General features: G+C 33.9%; 1 protein-coding gene across 3 annotated transcripts; it reads left to right on the top strand.

Annotated features, from left to right (window-relative positions):
* The first annotated feature begins 70 nt into the window (after nt 1-70).
* Nucleotides 71-24,610, top strand: LOC149077642 (WD repeat domain phosphoinositide-interacting protein 3). Of its 3 annotated transcripts, XM_089245197.1 has the most exons (11): nt 85-242; nt 6,411-6,485; nt 6,833-6,934; nt 10,494-10,581; nt 13,812-13,906; nt 14,019-14,209; nt 14,696-14,781; nt 15,611-15,712; nt 16,277-16,398; nt 23,391-23,489; nt 24,524-24,610. In XM_089245197.1, exons 1-10 carry the CDS (start codon nt 176-178, stop codon nt 23,399-23,401), a joined length of 939 nt encoding a protein of 312 aa, XP_089101323.1. In that variant the 5' UTR covers nt 85-175; the 3' UTR covers nt 23,402-23,489; nt 24,524-24,610. The 3 variants fall into 3 exon arrangements, with proteins under 3 accessions (XP_089101320.1, XP_089101323.1, XP_089101321.1); XM_089245194.1 differs by lacking the exons at nt 23,391-23,489; nt 24,524-24,610 and adding an exon at nt 16,920-20,616 and having other exon boundaries at nt 71-242; XM_089245195.1 differs by lacking the exons at nt 6,833-6,934; nt 23,391-23,489; nt 24,524-24,610 and adding an exon at nt 16,920-19,327.
* The last annotated feature ends 1,110 nt before the right edge of the window (nt 24,611-25,720 follow it).

Here is a 25,720-nt window from a genome sequence, read left to right as displayed (position 1 = left end):
AAGTGAAAATGATCGATGGGTGGAAAGACCTCGTGAAATGATATGAAACTTCACAAAAACTGAAGTAAACAAGGGGGACGTGTTTCCATTGGCGATCGGCCATCAATCAGATGTGATTTCGTCGTACATAGAGCATCGTACAGTTTTTTTTAATAATTATTTTCATCGACTAATTATGAACTTGGGTCAGTCCAATCCTCATGGAAATAATATGTTATTCGCCGGTTTCAATCAAGATCAGGGTGAATGTTTATGATGACCATCTTTTCCGACGTTGTTTATATAATATATTTGACATGGTCTAGTTAAATGTCATGTTATATTGCGTGTTTCCATTGATATTAGTATTTTTCCCAGTGTTTTTGTGAAAAGTATGCGTGATTTAACAGGATCGTGTGAGGATGTCAATCATGAATGTTTTATAAATATTGACTCTTTAATATGGAGTACTAACCCGGTTTATTTGATTCATTGTAGCACAAACTGACGATGGTTATGGTAATGAGTTTTGGTGTGTTTAATATGTGAAAATTAATTTGTTGGACTTTTGCTTTACATGAATTATAGTAATTAATAATTAACTTCTCAATTTAATGTTCGAAAACTTAACCATGTAACTCAGTTAAATTTATACTTTCAAACTGAAATTCGTGTAAGTTCTTTGAAGGGTAAGATACTTGTGAGAAGTGTTTCTCACAGGTATCCTATTTCTTTTTCATCAAACAATTCTTTTATCGGATCTACCAATGTCGGTTTCCGTAGTATATTAGAGAACAGAACCTTACTGTGCTGAACTGAAACTGTCTAATTATGGACCCTACATGTGAAAGATGAAGCTGTGCCGCATAAGCATATGCGCATGAATCAGATGTACTTTAAGCTAGGTCACAAATTGTGGGTCAGTTTTCACACAGCAGCCAAATTATTCATTATTGTACAAGTTATAGCGCTGTATGAAAAGGGGCATTTTTGTCCATAACAATGTTTAACACTCGAATAACTCTCCTTTGGGTTTCGTCTCCAGGCTTGCTTGCATTTGGGGGCACACTCTGGTCTGGTAGGATGAACGATGTTGTGACTGTCTTGTTCTGGCCTTAGATGGGTGTCAATTGGATGGGACCTGAGAGTGCTGTATGGTCAGCATTTCACATGTGGGATGTGATATGGAGAGCAGGTCTGGGCGACAGCGGTCAGTCCACCTTCTGCCTACCGCTCTGGCAGACTTCTTCCCCCTATGGGGATATGGGTCAGGACTTTGTGCTGAGCCGCTCTCCAAAGAGTCAACCCATCCCTTCGGGGAGGGGGGGGGGGTAATAGGCACTAAATTGCCCACGCAATAGGCTTGGATTGATGTCGGCACTAATAGTAGTAGTGTGCTATAAAAATAGTGGAAGTTGTCCTGGGAAGGTTTTGGACACCTGGTTTCTTTTGGATGGCATTGCCCACAAAAAAGAAAAGAGAAACCGTCAGCTCTTGTGATCATGCAATGTTTGGCAATCAGGGTGTACAGTTACAGCATGGTTGTGTAGACATTGTGCTGGGCTCTTATCTTGAGAATCCAGGTTCGAATTGGGAGCACAATGGCTGTTGTCTGGAGTTGGTTTTTTGCAGTTTTCCAACTTTGAGGCCCAAATGAGAGCCATCTCCAATTTGAAAAGTCTCTCCCCAGTTGAATCTCGTTATAACAAACTCCAAGAGACTAGAGAAATCACTTTTTTATAACGAAATTTCTTTGTAAAGGAATTCCAGATTTTTGCATTGTTCTTATGTAAACTTATCTGTGGAATTAGAAAAGTGTTTGTTAAAACGAGATCTTTGTATAACGATATTTTTTAAAATGGCATTCAACTTTATTTACTATCTTCTTCAAAATATAGAAGAAAGATAGCAGTGCCAGCTGAAACACAAAACAGGCACAACTCTAATGGCATAAATGGGCCATTCTCCCGAAATAGGATAAAAATAAAAAGAAAATGTTACCAAAAATTCCGTCAAAATTCTTTGGGACACTTCTTTAACTGCTAATAAATGAAATATAGTCAGCAATGAAGTTTGTTTAAAATTCATGAGATGAAAAAATTAATTTAAATTTAACCATGTTAAGAGATAAGCAAATCCAACTAGGTATTTTTCCTGTTACAGCACTTTATTTGATATCTATGGGGTCATTCAAGTTATTACTTCAGCATCGAGAGGGGAGGAAGAGGGTTTCGGATTTGCTGACTTTTGATGGTGGGGGGGGGGGGGTTGAAAGGTTGCTTACGTCATCAATCACCCTTTTTGAAGATATGAAATATTGTAAGCTGCTGACGAAATTTTGCTGACAGGGGGGGGGGGTCAGTGTTTTGCTGACGGGTCAAAAATGGCTAAAAAAATCTGCTTATGTAATACTTGAATAGCCCCTATCCTTTACAATCACAGCATGTTCTATATATTTTGGTCATTTATTTTTCAACTTTGTTGTTTTTATCAATTGCATTCTGGTTCTTATTTTTATTTGTTTATTGCTCCTTTTTTATTTTCAATTTTATGGGAGACAACAGCTTTCTAATTTGCTTTGATTTTGCTAGAGCACGAGTTGCATTCTCGAAGTAGTCTTTAGATGAAGCATTACTGCAGCTGGATGTTGCAACCAAGAAATATGGATTTTGTTTACTTTTCCCCCTTTAACTTATGATCAGACCCATGGGTGGTTCGAGCTGACCTGCCGGCCGCACACAAAGCCTGATGTGCCACTTTTAAAGGCGGCTCCGGTGAGAGGCTGACAGGCCTGCAATCTAGGGGGACCTCAAGATAAAACCAACTTTTTCACCATTGTTATCGGGCAAGTTTTTTGTGGTTATACGTCACGCTGATAAAAAAACGGGAATCAAAGAAAATTATTTCTGTCTGCTCTGGAGGGGCGCCAAATCCGAGATGAGAGGGTGAAAAAAAAATTGAGAAGAAAACGTTTTTTTTGTCAAGTATTAGATAAGTTGTGAGGGAGGGGAGCTGACAGTGCTCCAGTTTGGCCCAGGACTCTCCATCCTTATCATTTTTCTTTTTCACTCTATAAATTAACTGCAGAAGGGGCTCCATGAAGAATCTGGCTTGGGTACCCGATTCAATATGCCATGGGGAGGGGATAGGCTGGAAGCTCAAAAAAAAATAGTCCTGCATGCCTAGAGATTCTGTCTGGAGCCGCCCCTGATAGATTCCATTCTTGTTTCTGGGATTGCAGTCCCAGGCCCTGTCTGTATTCTCTCAAGTTTTCTTCTCTGTTGTCAAATAATGGTTCGACAAAAGCGTGATGTCATGTGAATTTTTATCATAAAATTTTTTGGGGTCTAACTAGTCTATTCTGCTGCCCAAGTGCACCGCACCCTTGCTTAAGCCGTCTCTGATCAAACCTTTCTGCTGGTTACCTAATGCCAGGAGAAACACATTTTTACATGTTTTTGCAACACAGATGAAAAAAAAAACAAGCATGTTGAAAACATGTGCTGTTCAGGGATAATAGATGTCTCCGAACTGAAACATGTGGTAAAGTGAAAATAATTTTTGATTATACAACCTCTGACAATAAAGTTCAGTGAATGAAGTCAGAACGGTCAATCTGGCAACACTGCCAAAGAAAAACGCTGCACATGCGTAGCGGCAGGTGTTCACCATCTGCTGCCACCGTTGTTCAGTTGAGCGTCGTTTGTGTTCCGTGAAAGACTTGTTTTACAAAGTGCTTGTTTAGTGCGTTGGTTCTTAACTAAGAACAGGAAAATGAATGAACTAAAGATCACTGAGGATGAGTCCTGGTGTCTCAGGTATGACCCTGAAACAAAACTGCAAAGCATGGAATGGCGTTTTCCTGCATCATCTCGTCGGAAAAAGGTCAGAGCAGAACAATCATGCATCAAAACGATGCTAATCACCTTTTTTGATAGTCAAAGCATTATCCACAAGGAATTTCTACCTGAGGGAACGACGATGAATTCTGCAAGGTATATTGAAATTTTGACCCGTTTCATAAAACATCTACGCAGGGTACAACCTCAGTACGCACAACAAGGTTTATGGTTTCTTGTTCACGACAATGCTTGCCCTCACACAGCCAATATCATCAAACAGTTCCTGGCAAAAAAAGGGGTGGTGCAAATTGAACATCCACCATACTCTGCAGATCTCAATCCTCCAGACTTCTTCCTATTCCCACGACTCAAACTCGCTTTGAAAGGAAAGAGATTTGACGATATTCCTGACATCCAAGGAAACATGACGAAGCTTTTGAACTCCATCCCAAAAGAAGACTTCTTGCGAAGTTTCCAGGACATGTATAGGAGATCTCAGCGGTGCATAGTAATGGGAGGTGACTATTTCGAAGGACAGTAAGGTAACTTTCGTTAACATTTCATCTATGTTAATGTTACAGGACCATTCACCAAATTTTATTGTCAGAGGTTGTATATTTCTGACAAAAAAAATAGCTAGGAGGAGGACATTTAATAAAAACACTCGCCTCCTTTTTTTCCTGAATACTAATTTGTGAATATATTTACAAATCTAAATTGATTTTAAAAGGAGGTTCAAGTAATAGCTACATTCTTCTCTTAACCTTTTCAACACAAAATTTGATAGGTGGCAACTAGTGTTGTAGGACTTGAATTAATGTTTTCCAAATGTCATGAATGGAAAAAAAAAGCTAGGGAGAATTTTCATTTGGCTATAAACTAATGATAAAAAATGTTTAAAATTATGAAAAAGATTAAATATGAAAGTATACTGGTCCTAAAAATATATATTATTAAAGAAAAATAATATATCTTTGTGTTAAGGTAGAAAGTGATTTTAAAATCCAAAAAATTGGCTGGGGACAGCCGGGAGAAGGTCATTTCCTTAAGAAATGGAAATTGGTTTGAGCAAATTTTTAAAATCTATTGATGAAAAAATTAAAAACAGTGGTGACTTTTTAGAAACTGGAATATAGACTGAATAGAAAGTGATGTAAAAAACAAGTTCTGTGTCAAATATATTTAATGTAAACTTTTGGGGACACAGTTTGGGCCAGTTTCATGAGAATCGTCAAATATGTTAGTATGGCCTCATATACACTCGGAACACATTTCCGGCATTTTCCAACCCACGCCAGTGGGGTTCAAACATGGGCCCTCGTCCTCGCGATTTGAGTTCATCACTATCACCACATCGATGAGAAAAACCAGTCTAGTCTAAATGAAGGATTGTTTTGGTCTCAGGGGTGCACAACCTGCATCCTGTAGGTCGAATGTAAGGTTCACCCACAAGGAGGTCCCATCTGCCCTTAAAGCAGAACATGCAGGAAACTACTGCTACATATGTTGCAGAACAATCAGTGCTGCAGCAGAACAATCTTCCTTAATTTTATGAAAACGTAAAAACACTATTATGGGAATTTTCACTGCAGAGCATTTCCATACAGCCGAGAGCTTGTTGAAGAAAAATGCGAAACATTCTGCTTATGGGCATCTGGCCCTGAAAAAGTTTTCCGGTACACACAGCACGATAGGACTCCTACGCAATGCGTAGATTGACCCTATTTCCTTTGTAAAAATACGGGAAATTGCAAACCATATAGTTATCACCAATTGAGACAACCAAAATTACAGGAATGTCCCATAGAATACGGGTCAATGGTCATCCACTATATATACATTTTTTGCCTATATCTGGCCCACAGACTGAAAAGATTATGCATCCCTGGCTTTGGTGGTTTGGGAAGACTGGAAACATCAAGAAAAAATTTGTGTTTTGTGCTAAGATAGATTGAAATGACTTGATGTGACAAAAAAAAAACGTGGCAAGTCAAATTTCACTTAACAAATTAAAGAATTCACATGGGTTTAAAAAGCTACATGTGTACTGAGAAAAGTGCTTATCAGGCTAAATTAAATTACCTTTGATTGACAACCATTTAATTTTTTACATTCTCTTTAATTGCTCTACTAACTGAGGTGCTTAGTGCCCCCCCCCCCCGTTTTTGGTGTTAGTAGATACACAAATTCGAAAATTTTTGTTGTCTTGGGGTCCTACTTGAATGTGTGTAGACAATTTTAGATGCAACCCATTTTAATCTAGTACCTAGGACAGTGCTTGAAAAAATCACAGGTGTCAGGTTGCCATAGTGTACTTGTTTCGGCAGTACATATACTAAAATTGGAACGATACAGAGGTTGCCGTGGTGACTAAAAACATTTCTATGTGCTATAACTGACGCTGGGAAAAAAATTCACTTGGCTTCTAAAGTATTTGATTGGCTCCTAGATTTTTTTCCCAATTTGTCAAGCTCTGGTTGAATCTAACTTCAATTATTTGTTACAGGGACTGCCAATTTGTAATAATATCCCTGGAAATTTTTTTTCATGGTTTGTAATTAATGGATTTTCTGTATCTATCTTTTGTAGGATGCTTTGCTTGTGGAATGGAAAATGGATTTCGAATTTATAACTGTGATCCCTTGAAAGAGAAAGAAAAACAAGGTATACACAAATTTAACGTAATCTGATAATTAACATATTTTCTCTTTGCATCAAATTAAAATTTATCAGTGAACATTCTTTTATTGTCTTGAATCAAATATGGCATTTCATTTCTGTATTTAGATACAGCTTTTTTTGGGGAGGGACAGGGCACTAGCGTATAATAAGAGTTCGTAGGAGCTTCTAATGTAGTGTAGGATCTCCTGAGTTTGTCAATATTTCATAATATTTTGATGAGAAAAAAAATGTAGAACAAACCCCATTTCTGCTGTTTTTTTTTTTATTATCAATTCATTTATCAGCACTTTTCCAAATTGTTTGTCTCACACTTTTGTCCATTGTTACAGATTTCCAAGATGGAGGTATAGGATATGTGGAGATGCTATTCCGCTGCAATTACCTGGCTCTTGTTGGTGGGGGAAAGAGACCTAAATATCCGCCAAACAAAGGCAAGCGAATTTGTGTGCTTAATCTGTGCATATCCTGATTTCTTTCACTTTTTGCTGTTTCAGATTCTTTTTTTCATATATCTTGTAAGATATAATGTCTGTTGCTCGCCCCACCCCTAAGTGAGCCCTGTGTGGGTGCACCTGCCTAGTTACGGCACTGACCACATGTATACCCTTATCACATAGGACAGTTCTGTTTTGCTGATCACATGGGAAAATGATTTATACGAAAAATAAAAAATGTTGCAGTCAAAATAGTTCCAATTCATTGTAAATAGGTCTGTCACATTTGCAATATTTGTTTCACTGGTGTTTCAATTCAATTTTATATATTGTCCTCTGCATGCCAAAAGCACACATGTGAAAATTTTCCCTTTTCTTTTATCAGCTGGTTTGATACGTTATTTTGCCTGAAACGTGAATGTTTAACCCTTATTGAAACATTTGTTACGAAAAATTTTATGAAAATAATGTCTATAGAGTAGCATGAGTAGAGTAAACATTCAAATGACATTTCAAACGTTCTTTTTTTTTTCAAGGACATTGCACATTCGTGCTTCTGGCATGAGGGAGACAATACTTTTGTAGACTTTTATGTTGTTTTTAAGTGTTTTATTTAATGTTTTAATGTCTTCAGAATATTTAAAATGGTATTATTCTAAGGATACCAAATGCAAGTGTACATAACTAGCCTATTTAAATATATGAAAAATTTCATTTATCTCTACTATCAGGGTATGAAAAAAATATAAAAAATCTGATTTTTTTGAAATTTAAAGCAGATTTTTTTGATTAAAATGAACTGACTGCTTATTATAACAAATTTGGTTGATCATTAAGAATGCATATTTTCATATCATCTAACTGCTTTTTTCCTCCTAATTGCTCAAATTTAATTAAGCATTAATGAATAAACAAACAAACTACAAGCAAAAAATACGAACACTAAAAATCTGTGTTTATGTAACATAAAGGTCATTGAGCCCAAATCAACTTTATGGATTAACATTTTTTGTAGAGAAAAGTGTTTTTATTCATAAATTACCCACCCCTATTAAAGTGAATGAATGGTGGCAACTCAGCATCACACATCTGGTGCAGACATCTCAATTCACTCAATGTGCAACCAAAGGGCCATTCACCATCAACTAAATAAAACAAATTCTATTGGCAAGATTGTTTCTTGCACAATGAATGAGTGTGTTTCTGACTTGCATGATGTTGCTTAATAGTTTACACATTTTACATTCTTTCACAGATTTAATGATTTTGGTAAAAAAACAAGCAAACTCAAAACTTTAATAAGAAAAGTAAAGTCGAAAGCCCAATGATATCTATGTTGGTACAACATCTACTATTATTTTGAATCAGCAATTAGGGCAAGGCTATGTGCAAAAAATTATTCTTCTATTTTTTTAATCATGGGAACTCTAGTGCCACATTGCAATGCATTGAATATAGTGTAGTTTAGTCAAGTTTAGCTCCCTATATTTTCTTCAGTGTTTTCCATGCATAAAATCTGGAAATAGAACAGCTTCCTTTCTGCACTGTATCTAGGGATTAAGTTCAAGTCTATATTTACCACAGAGATCTTCTATGCTTCTTTTAATCACAAACTTTATCACATACCAGTAACATGAAAACCATACCAGGTTACATTTACTTCAGTATCATTGAATTTATATAAAGAAAAAACAAAATTTAAATTTTGTGATTTAAATGAATGGTTTTTTAAAAAAATCAAGTGATGTAAATCTTGATTTTATCATGATTTAAATCAAGCTGATTTAAATTGGCGTACCCTGTGTGTTATTACTATAAATAACTTGGTTCAATTTTATGTTATTTTCATTCACATCGCTTTTGATTGGTACATTGAAAATCATCTATGCAGTTTGTCAATTATAATTAACCTCAGAGACTTGTTTTAATTACTTGCCAACAACATTACAATAATTTCCTCTCGAAAACAATGTTAAAATTAAATTATTAGCATAAATTTTAGAACCTTGAACAAATTATATATTGTTCCCCCCATGCTTGAAGCACGAATGTGCAATGTCCTTGAAAAAAACACAGAAAATGACGTTTTAAATGTTTGCTCTATCTATGTGACTCTATGGAAGTTGTTTTCCTAATATGTTTTTTAATGTGTTCAGTAGGGATACACATTACACATTCGCGTATCTTTTTTCAAAATTTAGATAGCAAAATAAGGTATCCAACAAGCTGATAAGTCCAAAAAGTGAAAATTTGCACATTCATGCTTCTAGCATGAGGAGGACGATATAGAATTAATAAGTTTTATCGTCGAATATTTTCCAGTTCGCTTCGCACCAGAAATATTGCTTTCTCATGCCCCTGATTAAGAACCACCGCTTTTTTGATTAAATTCTCGTGTAAAAAAAGTTCACATTTTGAATTTCCTGTGTATTTCATCACCATCAACCTTTTTCGATCCACTGCTGGTTGAAAGTCTCCTCTAAATGTTTCCATTTTACTCTGATGTTTTTGCCATCCGGTTGACTCCAGTCATTTTTCATCGATCCATCTTGTTTGGGGGATGCCTTCTTAGATGTTTAGCACCATGTGTGGGTGGGGGGTACCAATCCAGAATAGTTGTGGTCCATCTGTTGTTGTGTCTTCTTGCAATATAAGTCCAGCCCATTTCCATTTTAAACATTTAATTCTTTTCATGATATCATATACCATTGGGAGGCTTCTTATCCAAGTGATTTGTTTTATGTCTCTCCCCTTGTGATGCCTAACATACATATTTCCATGTTCCTTTGTATTGTTTTACTTGTGAGTGGCCACGTTTCATCTCTATAAGTCGGTGCTGGTAGTACACACTGGTCCAATCCAATCTTGATTCTTCTGTGTATTTCATTAATGGTTCTGTTGCCCATGGTAATTTCTTGTCCCAGGTATACATAGCTTTTTACTTCTATCTCTAATGTTGAGCAGGATCTTCAAAGCAAAGGAGTTGAACATAACTTTAGTCTTTTACAGATTCATTTTCAAGCCCACCTGAATACTCGCCTTCACCATTTCTTGTATCATTTCTTCTAGTTCGTCTAGATTACTGCTGATAGTAACAATGTTGTTTGCAAAATGCAAATGCTTGAGAAATTCTCCATTTATTTTAATTCCTTTCTCATCCTGATCCAGTTTTCTGAATATTTCTTCTAAAACAACGATAAAGAGCTTTGGTGAATTAGTATTACACTGTTGGACTTCTTTACAAAGTTTAATCTTTGCTTTTCCTTTATCCAAACGAATGGTTGCAGTTGCTTTGTCATGTATTTTCTGCATGATATTGATGTAAGTCTTCGCTACCCCAATTACATCTAGAGCTTTAACAACAGCATATGTGAAGACAGAGTCAAACGCTTTCTCAAAATCAATGAAGGCCATGCACAATGGTAATTCGTACTTCTTGTGTCTCTCTACGAGTTCCCTGATTGTTTGGATGTGATCCATTTTACTAAATCCGCTTCGTAAACCTGCTTGTTCTTTTGGTACTGTGTGTTTAGTAGTTTATCATTTTGTCTTGCAGTAATGGTGTGGGATGATCTGCAGAAGAAGAATGTTATTCAACTTGATTTCACATCCGATGTTAAAGCTGTCAAACTGAGGCGAGATAGGTAAGCAAGTTCACACTATGAAAGATCAATAAGTATTACAATATATCAAAATCTTGGTTATCTGACATATTGGGGATAGTGCTCATGCCAATAAATTGAAATTTACAGATTTTCCATAGTAATAAAAAAATGAACAAAAATTTTTACAGACATGTCATAAATTTGGCCAGGGAATTTGTAATAATTATGTGATCACCAAAGAAAGAGTTACTACAAAGGAAAAAACTTTGATTAAAAAATGGGCTTAGGTAATGAATATTTTACTGTATGTGTAGTTTTATAACTTATTTTTTTGCATGCAATATGCAACATAATTATAAGACCACCTCTTGTTTTTTGAGAAAAAGTCTCGCCACAGAGAGCAAAAGGCCTACAACTTTACAAATATTCAATCATTACACTTCACTCACAATTTGAAGTATAGATGGCAGCACTGAAATATCACACACAACACTAGCTACACACTCAGACTGTTAGGTGCCCTCACTCTGTGCCAGACTCTGCCACAAAGCTGGGCTGGAAGAGATATCTGTAACGGGATAAGTCCGGTGGCAGGGCCCCTGGCGTTCATTCATTCATTGTATTGCAATTTACTGTCATTGATAAGATGTGTTGGAAATGAAGACGCTGTCTATCGGTGGTTGCCTCAAGTTCATTAGGGGAAATATCTATATCTTCTCGTCGAACCCGGAATCGTGACAGCAACCTTCACTGCAGTAGACGAGCATCTTATTGTAACGTACCAGCCGTCATTATATCCCGGATTCTATTTTTATCTTTCCCAACATAATTTTTACATTTGCGAATGACAACAATTAAACAAACAATTTTCTTTCCACTAATAAGATTTATTACAACATTAGAGTTTTTTACAATTAAACATAAACAATTTTTTTAGAGTTTTAACTTTGGTAAATATTGCACATTAGATAGATTAGGTCTCACCGATCTGTCAATCTGTTAGACTGAGTTCATTTCATCTACGCTCCAGCATCTCCTTCAACTGTGTGGGCATCACCGGTCAGTATCCCATAAGGTCGAGTCTGCTCAGCATCTCGTGTGGTGGAGGTTCTATGACAGCATCAGCCCTGCTCCACTGTTCCTGCCGAGGTCTTGTTTCTCCATATGAGGCACACAAGACTAGGTTTCGGTGAAGAGTCTATGTCCAGAAGAAAAGGCTAATACTCCATCTCTCTCGTCTTACGGCTGATAGGAATAAGAGCCTGGTGCCGCTAGGTCGCTGCATCTAACTTAATTAGACTGTCGATTCACCAGAACATAATGACGTACTCTGCTCAAGGCGAGACGCCTTATTAAACACTGATCTTTCCATGTGTAAGTTAGATCTGTGTCTTTTTCAGCACACTGTAGGCTTTTAAGGAAAAACTTCATTCCAAAAACCAATCAGACAGCAGAATCAATAGCCTGTAAAAACTTAGTAAAACTCATTTACATATCATACAGAATAAAACACTATTTTCAACTTTTGACATGGAAGCTGGCAATATAGAAAAAGTAAACATTGAAGACCTGGCCAGGGTCCGCAATAATAGGCCTATTACGCGCTGAAATTCTCATGAAATTATTGACCATGAAATGGTCCATCGCCCACAGACAGCATGAAGGTAAAAACATTGCACATTTTTCTTGTATAATATATTGCAAAACATTTATCACAATTTGATTATTGCACATTTTAATATTTTGAGTTTGATGACGATCCTGTGCAAAACCCCCGTCGATGATCCGTGGGACTTTCCATCAATAACTAGTGGGTCACTTCATATGCCCCCAGTTTTACTAACTAACTATGAGTGAAGTGTTATGGTTGAATGATTTACTGTTGTAGGACTGTTGCTCTCTGTGGCGAGACTTTTTAACGGGGAGATCGGCTCGCATTTGCGCCTTGAAGTTGGGAACCACAGAAAACCAACTTCAGCCGACCACCACTGTGGGGTTCGAACCCGGATCCTCGCATCACGAGTCCGGCATTATAACCACTCGACCACCACAGCGGCGACTTATGTTACATTACCACCACGCCGCTCAGGTGTTTCCATCTCTGACTGGTGTTCATTATGGCGGATGCCTATCAACGTTTCAAAAATATTGCTCATGACAGTTTCTCCAAATTAATTCCCCTTGAATTCTCATATTCGATCAATAATTTAACTGTATCCCGAGTTTCTGAATTTAAATACCATGGCATCATAATCTCAGCTGACCTATGTTAAAACAAACATGTTGATTAAGTCTTCTAGAAATGTCTCGATAAACTTTTCTTCCTCTGTCACAAATTTGAGCACTCCACTCTGGATATGAGACTACTCTGCTACCAAATTTATATTGTTCCTGTATTCCCCTATGCTGCTAAAATCTGGGACCTCTGCATTTCCAGTAATATAGAAAAACTCAAACCTATCCAAAATAAATCCACCCATTTTTACCAGCCACAGGTAGATTTGAATGATTTCTGAAATATTTGAGCAAGAGATAGTTGAGAAAGCTAGATCAGAATGTTTTGAGAGGAAGAAAGTGGTTTTGGGCAATTGCATTGCTCATTTACAAATGACAGATCTTTCAACAATTTAAATATACTTTTTCCACCTAACTATTCTCAAAACAAAAACTTTTAATAGGAAATTGCAGATCAAAACATTTCACGAATTTGTAGATGGAATATAGAAATGTCCAGCAATATAAAAGTATATATACATACATGAAAGATTTTTAAAAATTGTTAAAGGTAAAATGAAGTAAAACCTCATTTACATGACATCCGCTTTAGTATACATGTTTTTTGATTCCCCCTTGGGTTGTAAAGTTATCATGGTGTCACTGCTTAAGACTAAAAGGATGGACTTATTCCTATATGAAATTTCATTCAGTATTATATTTTAATAACTAACTATGGTTATGTCATTCGCCAATGATGGCACAACCACATAATTATAAAATTTTTTCAATGTTTTGAAATAAAAATCTGATACATACGGACCCCTTGCAGAGGGACAGAGGCTAATATTACCAATAGCTGATTTAGACAATGGCTTGTAAACAATTGCTTGGCAATCATCAATGACATGAGTAAATGAAAAAAATTGTTCTCTCATGAAAACTTTTAAAACATTTTATAAATATAAAAATAATATTTTATTTATGATATAATATTTTTAGTGTTTATTTTTTTTAATTCAGTCGATCAGAATGTGTCTTTTTTTTTTTCACAGGATTGTTGTGGTTCTTGACACTATGATCAAAGTTTACACATTCACTCAAAACCCGCAACTCCTTCATATATTTGAAACTTGCTCAAACCCAAAAGGTAACATTTTTTTATACTAAAACACATTGTATAAAATTTACTTAAGGAATCATGTACAGGATTTTTTCAGTCAATTTTCAAATGAAATGATGGTTATGTATGTTTCATTTAGGACTTTGTGTTTTATGCCCAAATACAACCAACTCTTTGCTTGCATTTCCTGGTCATAAAACTGGGCATGTACATATTGTGGATTTAGCCAACACGGAAAAACCTCCAATAGACATACCTGCCCACGAAGCTCCTGTCAGTTGCATATCCTTAAATATAGTGGGTACAAAACTTGCCACTGCCTCAGAAAAGGTATGGAAATTCTTATTAAAAAATAAATTGTTAATGGGATGGTTATACTTCAAGCAGTTACTTTTCATGCAATCCCTCGTGTATTTTTTTTTGGCATACATACAGTCACTCTAGAAACTTGTATCCTAAATTGCGTATTTAACCTTTTTTTTGTAAATGTTTACACTTTAGTTTCACATGGCACCATCATTAATAGTTTGCATTAGGAAAAATAGCTCAGTGAGGAGATTTTTCCACATATTTTGCCTAAAACAATGACTAGCACTCTCAGTAGAGGTGAGAGAGAAACTGCAATGATCCTTAGTTCAGAATATGGTTGTACTTATAAGTACTGGTGAAAAATACAAAATAGACTTTTGTGATTCTACTTTTTTTAAAAACCAAACACACTTTTTCTTAAGAGTCTGTGCAGTAAATGTTATTGTTACCATAAAATGCTCTCATTATTGATTTTTCTTGTACCTGAATCCATTTTTTTAAATACAGGGCACTTTAATCAGGATATTTGACACCAGTACTGGAATATTATTATGTGAATTACGTAGAGGAGCTAACCATGCAAACATCTATTGGTAAGTTTTTATTAATTTTCTATTAACAAAACTATATCATTGATAGCTATTTTTCAAGTTCAGCTATGAGTATATTATACAGTGCATGCTGATACAGATATAGTTGCGATTTTCTATTAAAAGTCACTTCAAAAGTTCCACTGTTAGATACGGATGTAATAAAACTTCATCCAACTATATTTGCTCAGAAGTTACCTGACACGTTCTTTAAGCTAACAGTTTAGTTACAGTTGTAAAAGCTCTTTAAAGTTACAGTTGTAAAAGCTCTTTAAAGTTACAGTTGTAAAAGCTCTTTAAAGTTACAGTTGTAAAAGCTCTTTAAAGTTACAGTTCTAAAAGCTCTTTAAAGTTACAGTTCTAAAAGCTCTTTAAAGTTACAGTTGTAAAAGCTCTTTAAAGTTACAGTTACTAACTAGTTTTTTACACTCTTGAAGCTAATTTCCTTTGGCTCAAAATAGCATGTAAAGTTTTAGTTGATGCCTGGCATTAACATTAAAGTGTTACTGCTATTAAGACTTAAATTAAAATTTTAACATCTGGAGTTAATGAATGATACAATGCCTTTGAAGTAATTATGTTTTTTTTACTCACTGTATATCATCAGACTGTGTCTAGTTAATCTCTGAGCTATTTTTTCCCCCTGATAATAAAGTTTGTTTCTTTTTGCAATTAAAATTAATTGAAGTCGGTGTTGATAATTACTAGGAATTGCACCCAGTTGAACCAAATTTGGCCATATTTGCTAATTTGCTTTGGCTTAAAATAGCATGCATTTTTTCTTGTCTATAGGAAAAAATATTCAAGTGCTGTTGTTTCTCAATTTTTTTAGCATCAACTTCAATTTCGATTCTTCACTGATATGTGTATCCAGTGATCATGGTACAGTTCACATATTTTCCGCCGAAGATAGCAAAAGGAATAAGCAGTCAAGGTAGTTTTTAATTTTTCTTATATCATTTTAATCTATTCATACATTACAGTATAGTTGTCTTATGCATAAAGTGATCATGGTTGCAACAAAAATTATATCATTAAATTATTTTTAAACCAAAGAATACATATGTTTAAATTTTTTTACATCATTTAATGCACAATAGCTACTCAATTTTACAAACTAGCACGTTTTCACAAACTAACCTGTTAGTCCCACACAATATACCATTTCTTTCAGTGCATTTCCCATGTATAAAATTTTGGTTTCGCAAACGATTCTTCAAATTTGTAAAAACCAGCATTGACTGTGCATGAAATTTTGATTATTATAACAATTTTCTAATCAGGTTTCAAAATAATGTGATATCCTTAAGTGTTGTAAAAAGTATATAAATTACAGTAGATATTTTTCTTGAGAAATAAATATTAACTTAAAACAATTCCTGAACAAGCAAAAACGACCATAGAAATTTTTAACACTAAAATTATGAGATGCATAGATTATTGAAATAAATAGATGTAACATTAATGTGCTATATAAAATAATTTTTTCTGTTTTCAGCTTAGCTTCTGCGTCATTTTTGCCCAAGTATTTCAGTTCGAAATGGAGTTTCTCTCGATTTCAAGTGCCTAGTGGGGCTCACTGTATTTGTGCATTTGGGACAGATCCGAATTCTGTGATTGGTATGTTATATTTTATTTTTTCACACAGAGCTTAAATAATTTTTTTTAAACCAATAATTGGTGACCAGACCGAGTCTTTTTTTTTTTTTTGCTTTAGTTATGTGATAGATGCCATATATTAATTCAGGTTTAGCCTAAGGAGTTTCATTAGTGAGATGCTAACTGAATTAGCTCAAATCTTTGGAGTTTAGAGATATTCTTGAAGTAAAATATTATTGTTTCATGTGAAACATGCAGGCAGATATTCATGTTCTAATCATCTTATAACTATCATCATACTTATTGCAAGCCATAAAATAGTGAGATGTCTTACTGAAATCGATGAGTTGAAATTCAAATATGTTGATAAGAAAAACTCACAATTGTGTTCTGAACTAGCTGTTACTATACTATCTAATAATAATAATTTAAATTAGTATTTATTTTCCAAGTTTAACTTTGTAAAATTCAAGTTATCAATTTTTTTGAATGAGTTTACATGTCTCGAATGTGCTGTCTTAAATCTTTTCTTTTCCCCTCAGCTATTTGTGCGGATGGGAGTTATTACAAGTATTTGTATGACGCAAAAGGAGATTGCACACGGGAGATATATGCACAATTTTTGGAAATGACTGATACTGACATTTCTCGAATACAAAATGATTATTCATAACTATATCAATGACTCCAAATTTTTTGATAGATTGTGAGAGAAGTCACTCTGGATGCTATCATAGCATTTCATATGAAAAAAACGAGCCAAAATGTAATCATCTTTTTCAATAACTCATTGTGATTCACGTCATGAAAATAATGATGGACAGGTTTTTCCCCCCGTCTCCTAAAGATAGCTAAATTTTCATAGCTATCTGAATGTTCTGAAGGTCAGCCAGTTTTCACGTTTCAAATGAGTTGAAGCAAAAAATATTTGAGATAGTTCAGAGAGCCAAGCTTTTTTTTCTTTTTTTTCCATTATGCTGTATAAATCAATTTTTGTATAAAGAATTGTGAGAAGTTTTGTGTTTCATAAAATTTTCAGAGTTTGTGGTGGAGCTGGTTTTCACCAGTTTTGTATTATTTTATAGTTTATTAGCATGTTTTACTTTTGAAAACTTGTGTGGAATAACTGGGTATTATCTTGAGTGTTAAAACAGTTTATTGAAAGTATAAAATAGTGTTAACAGAAAAAGCAGTTATTTCATAACTTATTTTTTATTCATTTCCTTTGGGATTTTTTATATTTCATTTTCCGATTTAAAAACTTTTTTTTTTGGTTCCAACTTGGTTGTCAGATCTACTTTAGTGAATGTGTGTGGGTTTTATGAATTTTGTATTAGATTTAAATATACAAAATTATCAAAAAAAGGGTTTTTTATACCTCTATTTTTCAATGAAAACTCTTTCTTTTTTTCATGATCTTGGTGTAATTCACGTCGATAAGCTAATTGTATTTTCAACCCTTTCAGACTCAAGCATTCACTTTTTGGAATTTTTATTTTTCAAGATGTTTTTGCATTACTGATATATTACACAAAATATATAATACATTAAAAACATTAATGTCAATAAATCTTTCATTTTTTTTTTAAATTTTGAAGCTTCATAAATGAAATAATTTACCTCATTCAATTTTTTTTCAGCACTTTGAGTGCTGCCCTCTGATAGAAGCCCTCAAAGTTCATATTCATCATATTTCTAACTCAAAACCCACAATCCTTCAGATCAGGGCTAAACTTGCTGAGGTTGGAAAAAAACATCTACAGTGAGAAAAAGCAACCACCACATTTTTGACTACAGAGTCTGAAAAGATTAAAAAAACTAAATTTTGGAACAACTTTGGATGGCTTGGTGAATATTTTCATACCTAACTATCGTATTTGAACCTAGCAGGGTTCCTGTTGACTTTTTAGTATTGGAAAGAAAAAATATAGCCTAATGGGAGAAAGGGTTAGCTAAATTGATGTGCTATTTGACAAATGGGTACTTTTTTGGCGCAGCTGGAATTTGGTCTTGTGGAATAAAAAGTTGGTTTATTGCCTTGCTTATGACTTAAGTGACAGACAGTTGTGAATTTCTTTTGTGCATTAAACAAATTTCCTCAATTTACAAGTTTTTAATGCAAAACATGCAGGTCTTGTTTTATTTTATACAAAGTATTACTAGTGATCCATCCTTATTAAAGAATGTGTATATTACGTTTGATACAATTAAAACTTTTATTAGAGGGATGGATCTATGTTCCATCCCTTGTTGGTGTTACAGTTGTATCATTTTTGATGAGATAAGTCGATCATTTTGGGGAGAGAAAAAATGAGCATTATTTACGTGCCAGCATTTTGTGAAAAGTTTGGTCTTGAATCTAATTGAACTTATTGATGTTATCAGCCACAATTTGATCGTTTTTCTTCTCTTGATCACAGATGGCAAGGTTTTTAAAATTTTTTTCTTCAAAAACCATGTTGAATTTCGAGCTTACTTGTAATGTATGTATGTAAATGAAAGAGAAGTAGAGATTTTTTTAAAATAGATATTGCATGATTCCAAGGTGTAATGTAAATTACTTTTTATAGTATTACAATGCTTATAATGAAATTGATTCAGTGATTGTGAGAGAAATTGTTGTGTAAACTTCCATTGAGCAAAATCCCAAAAATATTAAAAATGTGATGAGATTTCATGTGATCACATTTGCAATGGCAAAAAATGCACTTGGGCATATTCAAGTTTTTAAGTTTCAGTTCTCAAATTTTTTCTAAAATCTTTAATTCTTATAGGTGTAGAAATAATCATAATACTAATGCCCCTTGCTTACAATAATAAGGAGGAATGCTACCTTCATGCCATTATTTCACCTCTTATATCTTAGTCTAATTTTATTTACCTAAGAAAATGCCATTTTTGTTAAGGAATTATTTTTGTAGTAGGTCCCGTAAGTTTCATATTTCAGTAGAAAAAAAAAATTGAAATCAGTCACTCACTCAGATATGTTTGTGTGTGTGTATTGTGTTACTCATTGCTATATTCTGGAAAAAAGTTTCAGTAAAATTTCATTCAAGCAGTTGAATATTAGCAAGTGTTTCTTATGAAAGTTAGGATTCTTATGCAAACACCTTGAAGCACCCATTTCCGTTTGAGTTTGATATGATCTGACTCCATTTGATTGCAAGTCTGAATTTATTTTTTAAAACTAGAATGAAGATAAAAGTGCTAGCTACAATTTTGTTTTATATAAATTTTAATACTTGTTTATTGATAATAGCCCCTTCCCGGTTACCTGATAGTCATTAGTCATCTTCCTTGATATATATGTATATTTTATTCCTTCAAATAGATCTTGAAAATATATTGCAAAGTAAGATTAGAACTGTCGAAGGATTTTATGTCTAAAAAAATTGATGTAACAGTTCCTATTTCTGTGAAATCAATAGTTGAAATTTGTTTATTCTACTACTGGTGAAAAATTCCAAAATTTTTCTTTTAAATAGATGTAATTTTTGTTTTTTCAATTTACAAAGACAAGATTAGTTTTTTTTCCAATCATGTGTTTTAGTAAAACATCCGGGAAGAAATTTTATTATATATTAGTGTAGATACACAGTGGAACTTGGTTAATTCATATTTTGGATAATTTGAACTTTAATGAGCTGTCTTTAAGTTTCTATTCAAGTTAATGTTAAAATTTCCTGTTTTTTTTCAAATGTTTCAGGCAATTCGAGATCAGAGGGAAAAAAATCATGGTTTTCGTATGAGCAAATTTAAAATTTAGAAAAATTCTATAAGCTGTCAGACTTTTATCTCTCAATCGAGTTGAAGACTAAAAATACATAATTTGAAAATTATGATGCACTTTCAGCACACCACATTTTTTCTATCTTGACTTCTGGTTTGAACTGCTATGCTAACATTCTGTCTGCTGAGCAATGTGAAAAGAAATGTAGAGCCAGTTCTGAAGATATACCCAGTGCTGTCTTAACGCATGGGCCCACCTGGATCTCACAATAATAAGATCTGTTTAAGATTTTTGAGATTAAGCATGACAGGTTGGAGGCCTCAGAAAAATCTCTGGCTGGGGGCCTGTGATGCGCTTAAGACAGCCCTGAATATATCCAGGTTTTATGATAGACTTTTGCTGCAAAAAATGAGTGCTTCTTTGAAAATTCCACCCTTTGTATGTTAAAACATGCCGGAATATAATTTGCTTTTCACGTTAAGTTTATATTTTTAGCAACTCAATTCGCCAAAAAAAAAATTAGTTTTTACCAAAAACCGGCAAAACTCAGTGATCAAATTTCATAAAAAAACCTATCCATGCTGAATGAATAAAAAAAAAGTGCTTGAATGATGAGTGAGCTATTTCAAATAAATGAATTGTCAGTGTAGGAAAATATCAAAATGATAATTTGTAAATTTTAAAATTTTAAGTGTTTTTTCTTTGATCATTTGATGCCTGTTTTAACATTGTTCAGCTGGAGTGCATCAAGAATGTTTACCACTTGATATGAATTATGTCATTCAACCTATGGATCAGTGGGGTGTGCCATTCAAAATCTGAATCTTTTTATTGTCATTTTAAGAGTAAGGAAAGTATCGGAAAAAGTACGAAAATTGCAGTTCTAAATTACTGAAGTTTCAGAAACAGTTTCATAACTGATGATCAAATTTTAATAATTGATAATTATTATCCTATGTGAATATTGATGATTATAATTCAAACTTTTTTCCAGTGACTTTGGACTTTGAATTAACCAAGTTCGACTGTACATATAGGCATTTCTCATATATACAGTAAAACTATGATAATCCTTCATAACGGAGATAGATGAGTTCATATTGATGAAACAAAATTTAATAAAAGTCTGTTTGCCTTGATGAAATCTAAATTATCTATTCAAACACAATAAATAGTATCAAAGTTTTTAATCATAGTGATAATATAAGGAAATCTATTTTTCTTCTATTCTTTCTTTATTTTAGCACATAAAGTGTTTCTTCCATCACCAGTGCTCAAATATAAACAGTGTTTTGTATTTATATTGTATATATTAAAATTGGATTATCTCCGTCTTAGACTCTCCAGCTGTCAAATATATTTTTGGTTGAAAAATAGTCAAATGTTTGTAAATTATTTTAAACCAATTTATCATTATTTTTAAATTGCATTTTATTAACTCATCAAAAATTACCTGTTCTTTCTGGATTTCATTGTAAAGTTTGTTTCATATTACCATTTTAATAAAACAGCCAAGAGGAAATTATATTAATCTAAGTCTCTGTAGGCATTTCTGATGTACAGTAATCCATCATAATGGAGATGAGTTTTCGTTAGTGAAAAAAAATTTAATCAAATTCTCTTCACACACTTTTTCATTGAAATCTAAATTATCCATCCAAAATTTGAACGCAATAAATAATGTCAAAGTTTAAAATCAGTGTTTCCGAACCTGGGGTCTGTCGGATCATTTTCTACCATTGCATGAATGGCACATTTTTTTGTGCTCTGTCAAATTTTAATTTACTCAATTGATAATGATGTGCACATTATAAAAACAATACATTTTTGATTTTATGCTGGGTGGGCGTGTCCTCACAAGGGTGAATCTAATAGGGCTCCATCCAGGGGGTATAGGACGATGCTTGTAATTTTTTTCTCATATAATAAATTCACTGCAGACGGTCCTGCGAAAAATCTTTTAAAGGGGATTTGCCGAAAGTCTTAGCCAGGGGCCCATGGCTAAGCTCACAGTAGTGGGGCTGACAGGGTTCCCAGCCCTGGGGCCCAGACTTATTCTCATATTTTTTTGTTTTCTACACTATAAATTCACTCATAAAAGGTCTATTCTAAAGGCTATTAAAAGATCCCCCAGCCCGCTGCAGGAGCCATGCATGTGGGGGGAGGGATGCTCGAAATCAACCTTCACTACAAGGCGGTCTGGGACATCAAAAACATTGGGAAACAGTGATTTAAATCGTAGTGATAACAAAACGAAAACTATTTGTTTTTTATTTAACACAAAGTGTTACTACCATGTCGACTCTTCCAATGCTCAGTATATTTTCAGTTAAAAAATTATTATTCAAATTTTTTCAATTTTTTCTAACCAATTGATCACTATTTTCAAATTACATTTTATTAACTAATAGAAAACTACAAGTTTTTCTGGATTTCATGGTTCTTAGTTTCATCTATATCCAGTCCGTTATATTGAATTCACAAAAATGTCTTTGATTACTCAGTTTCAAACTGTTGGAAATTATCTTCAAATACTGTGTGGAAGAAAATAAAATCTCTTCCGATTTTCTTCTAAAATTATTTCTTGAAACTATCGAATCTAAGATGATTGGCGTAACTTTGGTATGTGCTTTAGTCGCTAGATTTTCACTTCAAGTAATATACAATAGAACTTTGATTAACCGGGCTAATGGTGAGGAAGGGAACATGGATAACCGAAAAACATGGTTGAACTGCCAGGAGTGAAAAAATAATATTATAGATTATCTTATATGTTAACACCTTACATATGTGAAGCTTTTTCACAAAATGTAAATCTTAAAAATGAAGATCATGCTATGGCAATGTCTGGTTCTCAGGTCTTGTGTGTGCATATGGGGGCTGCCATTCCAACACGTTGCCATGGGACCACTAAGAATGGAGAGGGAGTTCTGTAAAAGAATGAAGAAATCCAGTTCTACGAAACGGAAAAGTATTTTTTCATTACCGCCTTCACAAAATTTCACGTTACCTATGGGGGGGAAAAACAAACAACAACATGGATAGTGAAATTTAAATTTACTTACCTGGTTAAACCATGCCCAGGTAATCAAGGTTCTACTGTGTCAACCACTGGAAAGCACATATGTGCATAGTATATTTTCATTTGAAATACAGTAGACTCTTGATAATCCGGCGTTTTCTAGGTGGGATTTCTTTGAGCATAGAAGAGGAAAACATGTCACTGTATGTCTGTGCACCGAATTTTATATCATTTAAATGGGCTTTTTCAATTGACTTTCAGTAATCTGGTGATTTTGATAATCTGGCACACCCTGGTCTGCTATTTGCCGGATTAGTGAGAGTCTACCGTACAACTACACTGGATTTGTTCATAATGCAGGTACCCTGTGTTATATTGCACATATTGGGCAACGAAGAAAAAGCGTGATATACTGAAAGCGGCATTGAACCAACAACTTTATGTTGCAATTAAAAGTCATTGGTTCAGTTGCACTTTCAGCGTATCATGCTTTTCCTTTGTCTCCCAACATGCATCATATAACGCTGTTCAGTAGTTTCAATGAAAGACAGAAAATATCCAAATACATGTTATAATGAAATAATCTATAACTAAAATCAATTTTTTTTAATCACTACTTAAACTGTGCAAGGAGTCTGAAAATCTGCCAAGCAGCTTCATTAATGGAAGTTTATCCTCTTCCTTCAGAGGAAGGACATGGAAATGAAATGCAGACGCTAAATTAAAATTTACTCCCATACTAAAGTTAGATGGGCGTTAAGATAAGTTTTTTTATAAAATATTAAATGACATGCTTTACTTATAAATCAAGTTCATTGATTTAATTTACTAAATATCAAATAACTTTGGAACATTTTAGGTTAATATATCATTATTTGGGTGTCAAATAAGTGTTATTGAGGGATTTATATATAGCAATTCTTTTTATACAAAGATCTGATGACATATACGTAAAAATTATGAATACAGTGAACATTGTTTATACTTTGCTCAGTTTTACAACTTTCATGTTTATACATTTCACTTCAACCGTAATTGGTTCCTATACATTTTAATGTTAAAATAATTGATAATGTATAAATTTTGTATGCAGTGAAAACGCGTTGCTGCAATGGTTCTTCTTGCATATTGTCACTGCAAAAGCCATAAATTTTAGGGTGATTGCTGACATATATGAAAGTAGCCATTAAGAGTGGATACTCAAGTGATTTGTTTATTGTTTCTGAGAATGGGCAGATGCCACAAGTCCAAAAAGAAACAGGTTTCAAGTGTTTTGAAATTCGAGAAGATTTTGTGGCAATTTTTTACCCAATGTCGTGTCCTAAAGGTAAAATGTTCTGCTGAATTTTATTTCTTTAAGTGATTTGAAATGTGATTTTATTTCTCCCCCTCAGGTATGATTGAAATTTTATTTTTTTGATAACAGAATTGGAGATGTGATCGAACACATTGAATTTTATAACATTTTGTATGTCTGTGGGGGAGAGAAGTCTCAGTTATTTGATTTACACATTTATACAATATTTTGACTTGGCCTTTTGAACGTCGTATAAACAAGGTTCCACTGTATATTAGTTTAATATAAATCCAAAAGAAAAGCAGAAAGTCAATTTCAATATCTTTTATTTTATTAATGTTTCGAACTTATACTTTTTACTGTTCATCAAATTTCTCAGTGAATCAAAAATATAGTGCTGATGAGCAATCGATTTTGCAATTAAAATTAAGGGGGGGGGGGTGTTCATGTTGGATTTGTGTGCAAATAATATCATTTTGGCTCTCTGGGTTGTAACATTTTGTTCTTTTGTAATATTTGCAGTTTCTTTGTAAAAAAAATGTATTATCTGAGAACAGTTTTTTGAGAATTTATGATTGTTATCTGTCCATAATGTAATTATTTTTGTGATATGTATAATAATATTTTGTTAAGAAAAATAAAAGTATGTTCGTTTAATATTTCCATGTTTGTGTTATACAAATACAAATACAACGCCACAACAGGGAAAATGCCCAACGAGGTGGGTGATAAAAAGATGCCCATAAAAATAGGGATGTCATATATTTTAAAAAAAAACAGCAACCCAATTAAAAATGCAATTAACACAAATTATAAACAATATATACACATGATAAAATACTATACAATGCCCATAAATAATACTTATGGTTGTCTTATTCTAAGTATGGACAGAGCTTCTCGATTTACCCCAACATGTTTATTCTTTTTAAACGTGTCAATTGTGTTACAATTTACTACCTCTGGGGGTAAGCTGTTCCATTTATTAACAACCCTATTAGAGAAAAATTCCCTGCGACACCATAACCTTGCCCCTCACCAATCGAAACTGGAGTCCCCTTGTAAAAGCAGTCGATTGGCGGTGTACTAAAAGTTCATGGTCCATCCCATTGAAAATTTTGAACACTTCGATCATATCTCCTCGACACCTGCGTTCATCCAATGTAAACATATTCAAAAAATGAAGTCTCTCTTCATAACTCAAGCCCTGTGTGCCAATAAGGACACGCGTAGCTCTTCTCTGCACCCCTTCAACCAATTCTATGTCCCTCTGTAGGTATGGTCTCCAAAACCT

Source organism: Pholcus phalangioides, unplaced genomic scaffold (assembly GCF_987345545.1).
Source record: "Pholcus phalangioides strain wild (caught in Gottingen) unplaced genomic scaffold, Ppha-v1.0 ptg000015l_1, whole genome shotgun sequence".
NCBI lineage: Eukaryota > Metazoa > Arthropoda > Arachnida > Araneae > Pholcidae > Pholcus > Pholcus phalangioides.
This window is presented reverse-complemented; position numbering and strand designations above follow the sequence as displayed.

Coding starts and splice junctions, on each gene's coding strand:
- LOC149077642 (XM_089245194.1), top strand. CDS start 176: ATGAACTTGGGTCAGTCCAATCCTCATGGAAATAATATGTTATTCGCC. Junction 6,935..10,493: donor TAAATATCCGCCAAACAAAG/GCAAGCGAATTT, acceptor TTTGTCTTGCAG/TAATGGTGTGGGATGATCTG. Junction 13,907..14,018: donor AACTTGCTCAAACCCAAAAG/GTAACATTTTTT, acceptor TGTTTCATTTAG/GACTTTGTGTTTTATGCCCA.